Source organism: Phocoena phocoena, chromosome 15 (assembly GCF_963924675.1).
Source record: "Phocoena phocoena chromosome 15, mPhoPho1.1, whole genome shotgun sequence".
Lineage (NCBI taxonomy): Eukaryota > Metazoa > Chordata > Mammalia > Artiodactyla > Phocoenidae > Phocoena > Phocoena phocoena.
The window spans coordinates 36329828-36339642 of NC_089233.1; the positions used below are offsets into that span (position 1 = coordinate 36329828).

At 55.9% G+C, this 9815-nt stretch overlaps 1 protein-coding gene and 1 pseudogene across 2 annotated transcripts; one reads left to right on the top strand and one right to left on the bottom strand.

The window, feature by feature from the left end:
* Positions 1-963: 963 nt before the first annotated feature.
* TEDC2 (tubulin epsilon and delta complex 2) lies at positions 964-4804 on the bottom strand. The gene is made up of 10 exons (XM_065893228.1): positions 4748-4804; positions 4564-4662; positions 4279-4349; positions 3773-4181; positions 3253-3306; positions 2520-2613; positions 2238-2349; positions 2045-2146; positions 1420-1607; positions 964-1113 (listed from the first exon to the last, which is right to left on the bottom strand). Exons 1-10 carry the CDS (start codon positions 4786-4788, stop codon positions 964-966), a joined length of 1320 nt encoding a protein of 439 aa, XP_065749300.1. The 5' UTR covers positions 4789-4804.
* A 1624-nt stretch (positions 4805-6428) lies between these two features.
* On the top strand, positions 6429-8349 carry LOC136134952 (coatomer subunit zeta-1 pseudogene; annotated as a pseudogene). The gene has a single exon (XR_010656588.1). The product of XR_010656588.1 is annotated as a coatomer subunit zeta-1 pseudogene (transcript).
* Positions 8350-9815: the final 1466 nt, after the last annotated feature.

Sequence of the window (9815 nt, forward strand, 5' to 3'; positions counted from 1 at the left end):
TTCAAGAATCTTGCTGGAAGTCCCAGAGCAACAAACAAGTCATGATGTAAACCCAAGATGTGTGACCTGTAAACGCAGAGGCTGTGACCTTGACCTCTACACTTTCTTGCCTTCCAAGAAACAGTGGCTCCTTCAACAGGGGAGGTAGGACCTTGGAAGTGACAGTGGAGCAGGGGAGGGGTGGACTCAGTCTGGGGGGCCCACATCAGCCACAGCAATGGCACAGGAGCAGGTGGTGGGCATGGGTGCCAGGAAAGATGGCTGTGGGCAGACAGTGGCCGTCCACTGCAATACTGGCTTGTGGCTTTTTTGTCTTTTGATAAGCCCGGTACAAATGTAGGCACTTGTGGGGAGAGGTCACAGGTATGCTAGGGCCAGTGTATGAGGCAAGTCCCCAGGGCAGCCCACCTTGAGTGGCTTTGCCCCCTCCCTTCAGTACACAAGGGATATGCCTATTCTTGGTAAATATACTTGATATATTCTTGGTATATAATAAACACAAAGAAGAAAACAAACATGCACCAAGTCGCACCTTGGTATGATTTAAATATATAAACTTTCTCAAGTAGTTTTAATGTCACACAAGTAGCTTTTAAGTGTACAGCAAGAGAAAACAGAAGTAGCTAAGAAAAGCCCCCACCAGTCTGAGGTCTCCTGAGCCTGTGGAAAGCCAAGCCAAGCTGAGCCCTGACCAGCAGGTTTAGCAGCCATTAGAAAGGCCCTAAGTTCCTCAGGAAGAGCCAGGGGGCAGTCCCCGCCCCTTGGAAACCTGGTTTCCTAAGGGGGTACAGGCATCTCTGGGCCCCTGGCTCACTATACCAGTGAAAATCCCCTCAATGCCCATTCATTTGATTCCTCCTAGGGAAGGGGGGCTCTCACCGACAGTCAGGCTAGAGGCAGAGCCAGCCTGCCTTTGCTGCAGGGTTCTGGGGGACTGGGGGTGGGCATGGCCATGGGAAGGGCTCAGTCAGCAGGCTTATCTTCTCGTAGGATGGTGAGGAAGCGCTGGCCTCCCTCACAGAGCAGGCTGTGGACAGCCCGGCACAGTGCTAGCCAGGGTGGCCCCAGCGGCTCCTGCTTGCTCACCAGGGGGAGGAGTTCGGCCATCAGGACCTGGTGGGTGGTGCAGGACCAAGGTCTCAAGGGGGCCCTGTCCCATCTGGCCCAGGGCCCCCAGAGGAGGGCTCAAACCAGGGCCGGCTTTGAGGCACCATTCCCCAGCCCATCCCTCCTCCAGAAGCTCCAGCACCCTCACAGGGGCACAGGCCCAGCAGCTCCCACCCTTCCCTGGTGGGTCTTGGCGGGAGGAGCACAGATAGGCTCTTGAGGCCAAGCCCTCATGAGGCTCCAGACCTAGAGTCCTCCCCAGGGCCCACGGCTCCCCGACACTCAGTCACCCACTCCCTACTCTAGAAGTACCTTTTCCAGGTGGATCTGCTGGTGCAGCATGGCCACCCGCAGCCTGAGGGCCGCCAGGGTCTGCAGCTCCTGGGTACTAGAGTAGAGAAGCAACTGGGGGCTCCAGATAGGGTCTGCTCCTCCTCCACAGGGCAAGGAGGCCCTGGGGAACCTCCCCTCAGGCCACGGCCCCAGCTGCTGTTCCACCACTGTTGCGAGGACAGAGGATATGGCCTCACAGGGCACAAGCCAGGCACCTCCTCCCCAGGCCCCTTTAAGGGGGTGCAAAGTCTCCCCTTGCCTCCTGTATGAAGCCCTATTGTCCATAAACAACTAACTCTTGCAATACCAGGCATCTGCCAGTACCTCTCTGATTGTCACAAGGCACTTTTTCAATAACTGGATAAATAAGTAAGCTACTAGGAGTGGTGGGGTCTGTGTGTCGGGAGAGAAATTGGAGCAGGGGTGCTGTGCTGGCCAGCTCCACAGCACAACTGCAGAGAACTCAGAATGCAGTGGGGGTGACACAGGGAAGGACCGTCCTGCCCGCCTGCCTCCGCTCCCAAGCTGCTGTTAAAGTCCCAACGCCACCCCGTGGCTAGAGGACTTTGACCCCAGACTTCAGCACGGGCGGGGCAGGCCTCACCTGTGCATAGCTCCCGCAGCCTGTGGAGACACTGCCCCACGATGGCCTGCAGCTCCTCCAAGGTGAGCAGGCAGCGGTACTCCTGCATCCAGTCCTGGGGGTCTACACGAGAGCCACGGGGAGCAGGCCAGGTCCACGCCGGTCCTGAAGCCTTCCCCACCCTGACCAGAGACACAACTAAGGGCCCACTAACCTGCCATGAGCTCTTCCCCCATTCGAAGTCTTAGCAGCAAGCAGGCCTTCTGCAGGTGCCGCACCTCTGCCTCCACCTCGGTGGCACTGAGCCTGGGGCCAGGCCAGCCTGACTGCATGCGGGTCATGGAAAGTCCCCTGTGGTCAGGCCCCTCCGCTTTCCCCAAGGGCTGGGTCCTGGAGTAGCTCTGGCCCTTCCTGGAGTTGTTCCTCCTCAGACTCACCAGTTAGAGACAGACCCTCTGGCCCCCACCCCTCACTCCCCCAAGCCCCGCAAGGATACAGTTGTCTGCATTTTCTGGAGGAACTGCATTTTGGCGGTGGTAGCAGCATCCACAGAATCACTGGTCTGTGTAGAGCTGAGCTGGGCCCACAGGCTGGGATACACACATGCACAGCCCACAAACCAGAAAGCAACATGGTTACTACAGCCAGCTGGGCTGGGCCACAAGAAGTAGGCAAGGGCCAGGGTAGCAGCCCCAGCCTGGGGTGTCTGGCTCTACTGAATGTCAGGAGGGGCCTTTGGGTGTCCTGGGGAACCGAGGGGGACACTGTCCATGAAAAGGGGACAGAGCTGACCCACTCTGGGAAATGCTAGGACAGAATTCAAGGAAAAAGGGGAGAGGAGCCAGCAGCGACTGGTGACCAAAATGTCTGGTAAGAGCTTTGGATGCTGGCTCTGTACCAGGCACAGCACAAACACCCGAAAAGGCACCACCTTGTTTAACCCCTACAACACCTCTAGAAGCTGGTACTATTATTGTCATCTTCACAAGGAAGACAAATGGGGACTTGGAGACACTAAGTGCCTTGGGGCCTCAGAAGCTGCTGGCTGAGTCTAAGGTGACTACAGCCGTCCTAGGGAGGCTGACTCTCCTAATGTGGAGTGTCACCACCCAGCAAAGAAAGCCAAGGGACCCGTGGGAAGTCTTACCAGTGGGAAGCCTCAGCCTCCCTGCTGCCCACACTCCCCTGGTCTCCCCTCCCCTTCACCCAGCCACAAGACTCAGCCTCACCGGGAATTCCGGGAAGCCGCTTTCCTGAAGGCCTCAGGCAGCTGCAGCAGGATCCTGTCAGGGAAGCCGGTGCTCAGAGCAGCTCTGTCTCACTCTGGGGGCTGCAGGCCCCACTCCCTACTCAGAGCCCAGTGAGAGATGAAGCTCACCCACCCCTCAGACAGGGCTTCCAGGGTGACCACAGGAGCCAGCCCAGTCCAGGTACCACCTGGCAGAGAGAAGAGAAAGCAGAGCCCTGGCCTTCGAGAGCTCATGTGGAGCCCTGCGGCTGGGTGGATAAGTGGATAGGGCACAGGTCATGCCCCAGTGCATCAAACATGGCACCTTCACAGCCAGCTGTTCCACTCTGCCAGCTTCTGGGCTTGCCACCCCTCATGGGGTGGCATCCTGGGGTTCCCCTGGCCCACATCCAGCTCAATGCCCTGCCCTTCCTGTCACCCCAAACCCAGACTCCTGCTGCTGCCCAGGATCTGATCAGGTAGAGACAGTAGTTCCTCTAGTGAGGGTCTGGGAAACCTACCCCTTATCCTTGAGTGTAAAAGCTTCTGGGGCCTGAGAAGCAGCTGACAGGACTATTTGTTCGTTCCTGAGGCCTGATTTAGGCTTGGTGTCTCCAGCCCCTTGCCCCATACAGGCCTGATCCCCCACTGACAGAAGCCTGCGCTCAGGGAGGTCCTTGGTAGGCACCCTGGTTTGGCGGATGCCCCTGGGAGGTTTTGTCTCTGATGCACGGCTGCCAGCCCTGTGTGAGGTCCTGGGTGGGGCAGAGGCTCTGGTGGCAGGGGAAGTGGCAATGGACCCAGACTTCAGGCTGGGGGCCTTGTTTCCTTCTCCAGCCTTTGATATGCCTTTTCGCACCCGTACAGCCTTCTCCAGTGCCTGGGTCAGAAGCTCCAGCTCCTTGAGGTCTTGCGGGCTGGGTATGCATGCTGCAAAAACCAAGAGTCATGCAGAGGTCCCTCACCACTTCATGTCTGAAGACAGGCCAGAGGCGGCACCTGGAGAAGGTAGATGGCTGAGGTTTACCTGCAGATTGGGCCTCTTCATTAGTTTCTGGCGCTGGGGTTGGCTCCGGAGCCAGGGTCTCGGCTGGTTCCCTGTGAAGACACAAGGCAGCCGTGGCACGGCCAGGGCCCAACAGGCCCCCAGGGCCGCCTGGCCTAGGGGCAGACCCGCAGTCTCAGAGCCTGCACAAAAAGCGGGGAGCACTGACAACCCGCAACTCCGAAGTGAGCGCCCGGCCCGGGGTCGCTAAGCGGGGTTCTGACGGCCCGAGGGAGGCCTAGCCGGGTGGTCCCGGGGTCCGCGTACCAGGCACGCAGCAGCCGCCGGGAGACTCGCAGGCTCCGCTCCAGCTGCCGCTGTCGCTCGGCGCAGGAGTCCAGAGCGTCACGCAGCTCGGCCACTAGCCTGGAAAGGACGCACCAGAGGCTCAGCACCCTGGCCAGCCTCGGGCCGCGCAGCCTCCCGCCCCCTCCAGCGGCGCGGGACCCACCGGCGCAAGCTTCCAGCCAGCAACGTGAAGGTGGTATCCATTCTTCGCGATCTGCCGCCGCCGCCAAATCCCGCCCCTTCCGGCCTAGAAGATCGCCCCTTCCGGCCGGACTGCCCAATTCCGAGCCCAGAGTTCAGGGCCCGCCCTACCCGATGACGATCCCGCTTCAAGGACCCCCATTTCCCGCGGGGTCCAAGCCGTGACTCCGGTTCTGAGCTCGGGCTGGGAGCAGCGGAGGGAACACGGGTGAGGCCCTCGGGTGACGCGCAGGCTTCTGGGTTGGATAACCGGGTAGATGGTGGCACCTGTGATCGCTTAACGGTTGGCTTCGTCTTTGTAGTGAAGGCGCTCTAAAGCAGGGCCCTGCTGCCTTGCTGACCCCGGGCCACCTAGCACAGGGCAAGGCACATGGAGTGGCCCAGTAAGTATTTACTGCAGTCGATAGAAGTGAGGATTACATGTGTGTTGGGAGCAGGGACAAGGGAGGAGGGAGTGTCCACTTTTGGATATGTTGGTGAGGTGATGACATCCAGGGGAGGCATCAGTGGGCACCTGGGCGGAGGCGGATGAAGCCCAGGAGCCAAGGATGTGGCACATGGAGCAATGGGCCTGGGCGAGCTGGTCCAAGGTGGGGCAGGTGTACATGGATGGGGACAGGTGACGGGGAGCTGGAGCCCAGAGAGGTGGAGGGACAGCAGAGCCTGGTGTCACAGAAGCCACAGGAGGCTATCCCAGGAGGGAATGTCTGCGGGTTGGGGGAACGGGGCCTTCAGAGAATCAGGAGACACCTGGCGAGGAGGGATTGTAGGGACAGATGCTGGCTGGGAGGAGTGGTTCGGGCAGCAGGGTCCACTGTAATTGGAGATAACAGGAAAAACAGATGAATGCCAACTCCTCAGGGGCCAAGAAATCTCAGGGGAGAGCAGGACGGGTGACAAACCTGGGAGGGGTTGTTTCAAGTTGGCGAGGTGTCCATTTCACAGTGCTGATAGGAAGGTGCTGCAGCAGAGGACAGAGACACAAAGGAGGGGAGTTGAGGGTGCCAGGCAGAGGAGAAGGGGGTGAGGACCTAGGCAGCCCTGGGACTGCCCTTAGGGTGGGCCCCTCCATCGGTAGTGGCTTGTTTTCTTGCCTAGTGCGGGGAGGCTGACAGCATTCTGACTAAAATGAGATTCTGTGTGAGGTAGGAGGGGAGGGAAGAGGGCTTCAGTCAGTGCTTAGAAGATGCAGGGAGAGCCCACCCCACCCCACGGTCAGGTGGTACTAGATCCCCACTGGAGTGGGAGAAGGCAGTTCAGTCATGCACATCACATGGCTGCTACTACCCTCATCACATTTAGTCCTCACAACACCCCTGTGAGGTAGGTATTATTGCCCCATCTTACAGATGAGGAAACTGAGGCTCACACATGCCTGGGGGCACACAGTCAACAGGGAGGTCTGCAATCCCTATGCTGGGATTCCCTTACTCAACCATGCCTGACCCAGGATGGTCAGAATTCTACTACAGTAGCAAAAAGAGCTCCTACAGGGAAATCAACACCCAGAAAAGCCTCACGGAGTTAGCATCTCCCTGTCCCTGTCGTTTTGGTTCAAGAGCATTTGGGGGACACTCCTGGCTAAGTGGTTCTTTCTGACATTTTCGAGAGGAAGCAAAAGCTATCAGCAGGGCTCCACGTCGGCACCAGCTGTGGGGCAAAATGGAGGCGCTGATTTTGGAACCCTCCCTGTATACTGTCAAAGCCATCCTGATTCTGGACAATGATGGAGATCGACTTTTTGCCAAGTACTATGACGACACCTACCCCAGTATCAAGGAGCAAAAGGCCTTTGAGAAGAACATTTTCAACAAGACTCACCGGACTGACAGTGAAATTGCCCTCTTGGAAGGCCTGACAGTGGTATACAAAAGCAGCATCGATCTCTATATCTATGTGATCGGCAGCTCCTGTGAAAATGAGCTGATGCTCATGGCTGTTCTGAATTGCCTCTTTGACTCCTTGAGCCAGATGCTAAGGAAAAATGTAGAAAAGCGAGCTCTGCTGGAGAACATGGAGGGGCTCTTCTTGGCTGTGGATGAAATCGTAGACGGAGGGGTGATCCTGGAGAGCGATCCCCAGCAAGTGGTACACTGGGTGGCATTAAGGGGAGAAGATGTACCCCTTACGGAGCAGACCGTGTCTCAGGTGCTGCAGTCAGCCAAAGAACAGATCAAGTGGTCACTCCTTTGGTGAAGACCCCACTGTTCCTGGCTCCTCACTCCCTCAAAAAATCCACAAGTCTGCTGTAACTTCTCATCCAGCCCCACAACTGATGCTCTCAGGGTCATCTCGGGGATAACAGGGATCCTTAAATCTCCATCCTTTCTGTGGTTGCCCCCTCGCAAACCCGTATACACTTCCCGTTCCTTCTCACTCTTTTTTGCAGTCCTGGGAGTAAAGCTCTTAGCAGATTTGGACACAGGGCAGGGGAAGCACCCTCTTCCTTGCTCGACTGGATTATACTCCCATGCCCTCCTATCCCCCATATTTTCTCCTCCACTTCTGTGCCCTTTGCTGAGAGAAAGAATGTGAAAGCAGGAGAAAGAATGTGCTGAGTGTTTTCCTCCCTTTGCCTTTACCCGGCCTTCATCCCAACAGTCCATATGCTCAGCAAGGGGAGAGAGAGAGAATTCTTTTCTATAGAAGGAGTGCGGGTGGGGAGAGGCATATGAAGTCTCAGCCACAGTCCCGCTTGCTGGACTCGGTATTTTCTCCCATTCCTTTTTACTGCCCAGGCCCCCAGCCTAGGAAAAAAGATTGGGAACAGCTCGTAGTCAGGGGACAGAGTGGAAGGAACAGTGATTTAAATTTTATTGGAGAGGGCTTATAAAATTCTGTATTTCAGACACAGCTGCATTTTTTACCCTGATCCTGGCTGATAGCATCAAAACTGCTGTGGTCTGTGAGTGTTCGGTGTGGGAGTGTCTGTCTCTCCGTCTGATACCTTAACTTTCCACCTTCACTACCCCTGCGAGCTCTGCCTGGCTTGCCCTGTGTGTGCCCTGGAGCAAAGCCAGTCCTTGATCTAAAACACCATTCCAGTCTTGGGAAGAAGAGTTTCTGCTCAGAACTGGGGACAGGGTGGAATTTATGACTTGGGCCTCTGGGCTCTCGCAGCCCCTTCTCTCTCCCACGGGCACCTCACTCCTCTGCCTTGGGTCTGCGATCTCTGCTGCTTAACCCTGTCCTCCCTCTGCCTCAGCCTTACATCCGGGCAGCAGGTCTGGGCGCCTCCCTTCCCTAGGTCGCCGAGAGAGGTGCCTTTCTTCAGAAGACCTTTGGGATTTGGCTTTCCCCAGGAAGACGGAGGATGGGACACCCACTGTTGGGTCATCTCTCCCCTTGACCCAAAACTTCCCACAAAAATGTCACAAGAAACCTTCCTGAGACTTAGCGTCCTGCCCCCCACCCACTAACTGCCAGTTCTCCAAGTGGGCGGATAACTGGGCATCCCGGAGGGGGCATTTTTGTGTAAGAGATGTACGGAGTCAGGATGATAGCCACCTTCATATACTGTTCTGCGCAAAGAGGAATAAAACATTTCTTTTTCCAAAAAAAAAAAAAAAAAAGCTATCAGCAGGGTGAGTGTGTCAGCAGGGGAGAGAGGTCAGGGTCAGTCTTCGTCAGATCCCAAGTCCCTGTGGTCATTATTCTCAGGAACTCACAGCAGATCTACCCTCACCCAACAAACAGGTCCTCTGACTCTTGCTCTTCTGTATCTTGGTCACCTCAGATGTTACAAATGACATTTAATTTTTTTTCTGGCTAACCTCTCTGGGAAAATTGGTTTTGCATACAGTGTCAGGATAGCACTGAGGGGTTTGAATCGAATTTTCTTTTTTTTAGTTGAGCCTAAATAATGTTGAGAATTAAAAAAAAATTAATACCTTATATATTTAATGTTTTTTTAAAAATTTATTTTATTTATTATTTATTTTTGGCTGTGCTGGGTCTTCGTTGCTGTGCGCGGGCTTTTCTCTAGTTGCGGCGAGCGGGGGCTACTCTTCCTTGAGGTGCGCGGGCTTCTTGATGTGGTGGCTTCTCTTGCTGTGGAGCACGGGCTCTAGGCGCGCAGGCTTCAGTAGTTGTGACTCACGGGCTCTAGAGCACAGGCTCAGTAGTTACGGCGCACGGGCTTAGTTGCTCTGCGGCATGTGAGATCTTCCTGGACTAGGGCTCGAACCCGTGTCCCCTGCACTGGCAGGTGGATTCTTAGCCACTGTGCCACCAGGGAAGCCCTCATACCTTCTATTTTTAATTTTTCTTTTGTTTTTTATCTTAGAGGGATGGAGGATGGAAATAAAGACAGGGAAAGAAATGGCCCAGACATTGCAATGTTCATACGGACATCATCTGTTGGGGACACAGACAAACCATCACAGGAGAAGGGGCAGATTTCTAAAATGAGCTGAGAATATGGGAGGAAGAGAGCCTGTGACCAAGACATCAAGGCCCTGGCCTGCAAAAATGTCAGGGCCCACTCGCCCGGTATTCACACGCAGTCCGAAACGATCCGCGGGGCAGAGTTCCCTCACGATAGGACCCACCACCCAGTGAGGAAAGGAACGGCTGCCTGGGGCAGGGCAGGCCAATGTGGGCGCAGGGATGGTGTGCTCAGAGCTATTGGCTCCCCCTGGAACCCCGAACCAGATAAATGTGGGAGGGGGTGAGCTGTGCCAGGATACCTGGGTCACACATGTTCTCAGCTGTGAAAGCTCTCAGCTCCCGGGGTGCCTGGGGCTCCGTGGGGCTGGGAAGTTCAGGACGTGGGCTTAAGTTTCCCAGAGAAAGCAGGACAAACATGGGAGGGGACAGAGAAATAGGCTTCACACAGTATGGCATGATTGCTTTGAGGCTAAACTTTCCAGAGAGAAGGAACTGAGTTTTTGTTGTGATTTAGACATTCTGATGGCTCACAATGGGCTCCCCTAGAGAAAGAAACTTACTGCCCCAAGTTCTCCTTTCTATTCCGTGTGACTGCCACCAGGGGTCTACAGGGATCCATCTCCAGTGCCCCCCTCCCCCTT

Coding starts and splice junctions, on each gene's coding strand:
- TEDC2 (XM_065893228.1), bottom strand. CDS start 4,788: ATGGATACCACCTTCACGTTGCTGGCTGGAAGCTTGCGCCG. Junction 3,307..3,772: donor TTTACACTCAAGGATAAGGG/GTAGGTTTCCCA, acceptor CTTCCCTGACAG/GATCCTGCTGCAGCTGCCTG. Junction 1,608..2,044: donor GCTGCGGGAGCTATGCACAG/GTGAGGCCTGCC, acceptor TCCTCGCAACAG/TGGTGGAACAGCAGCTGGGG.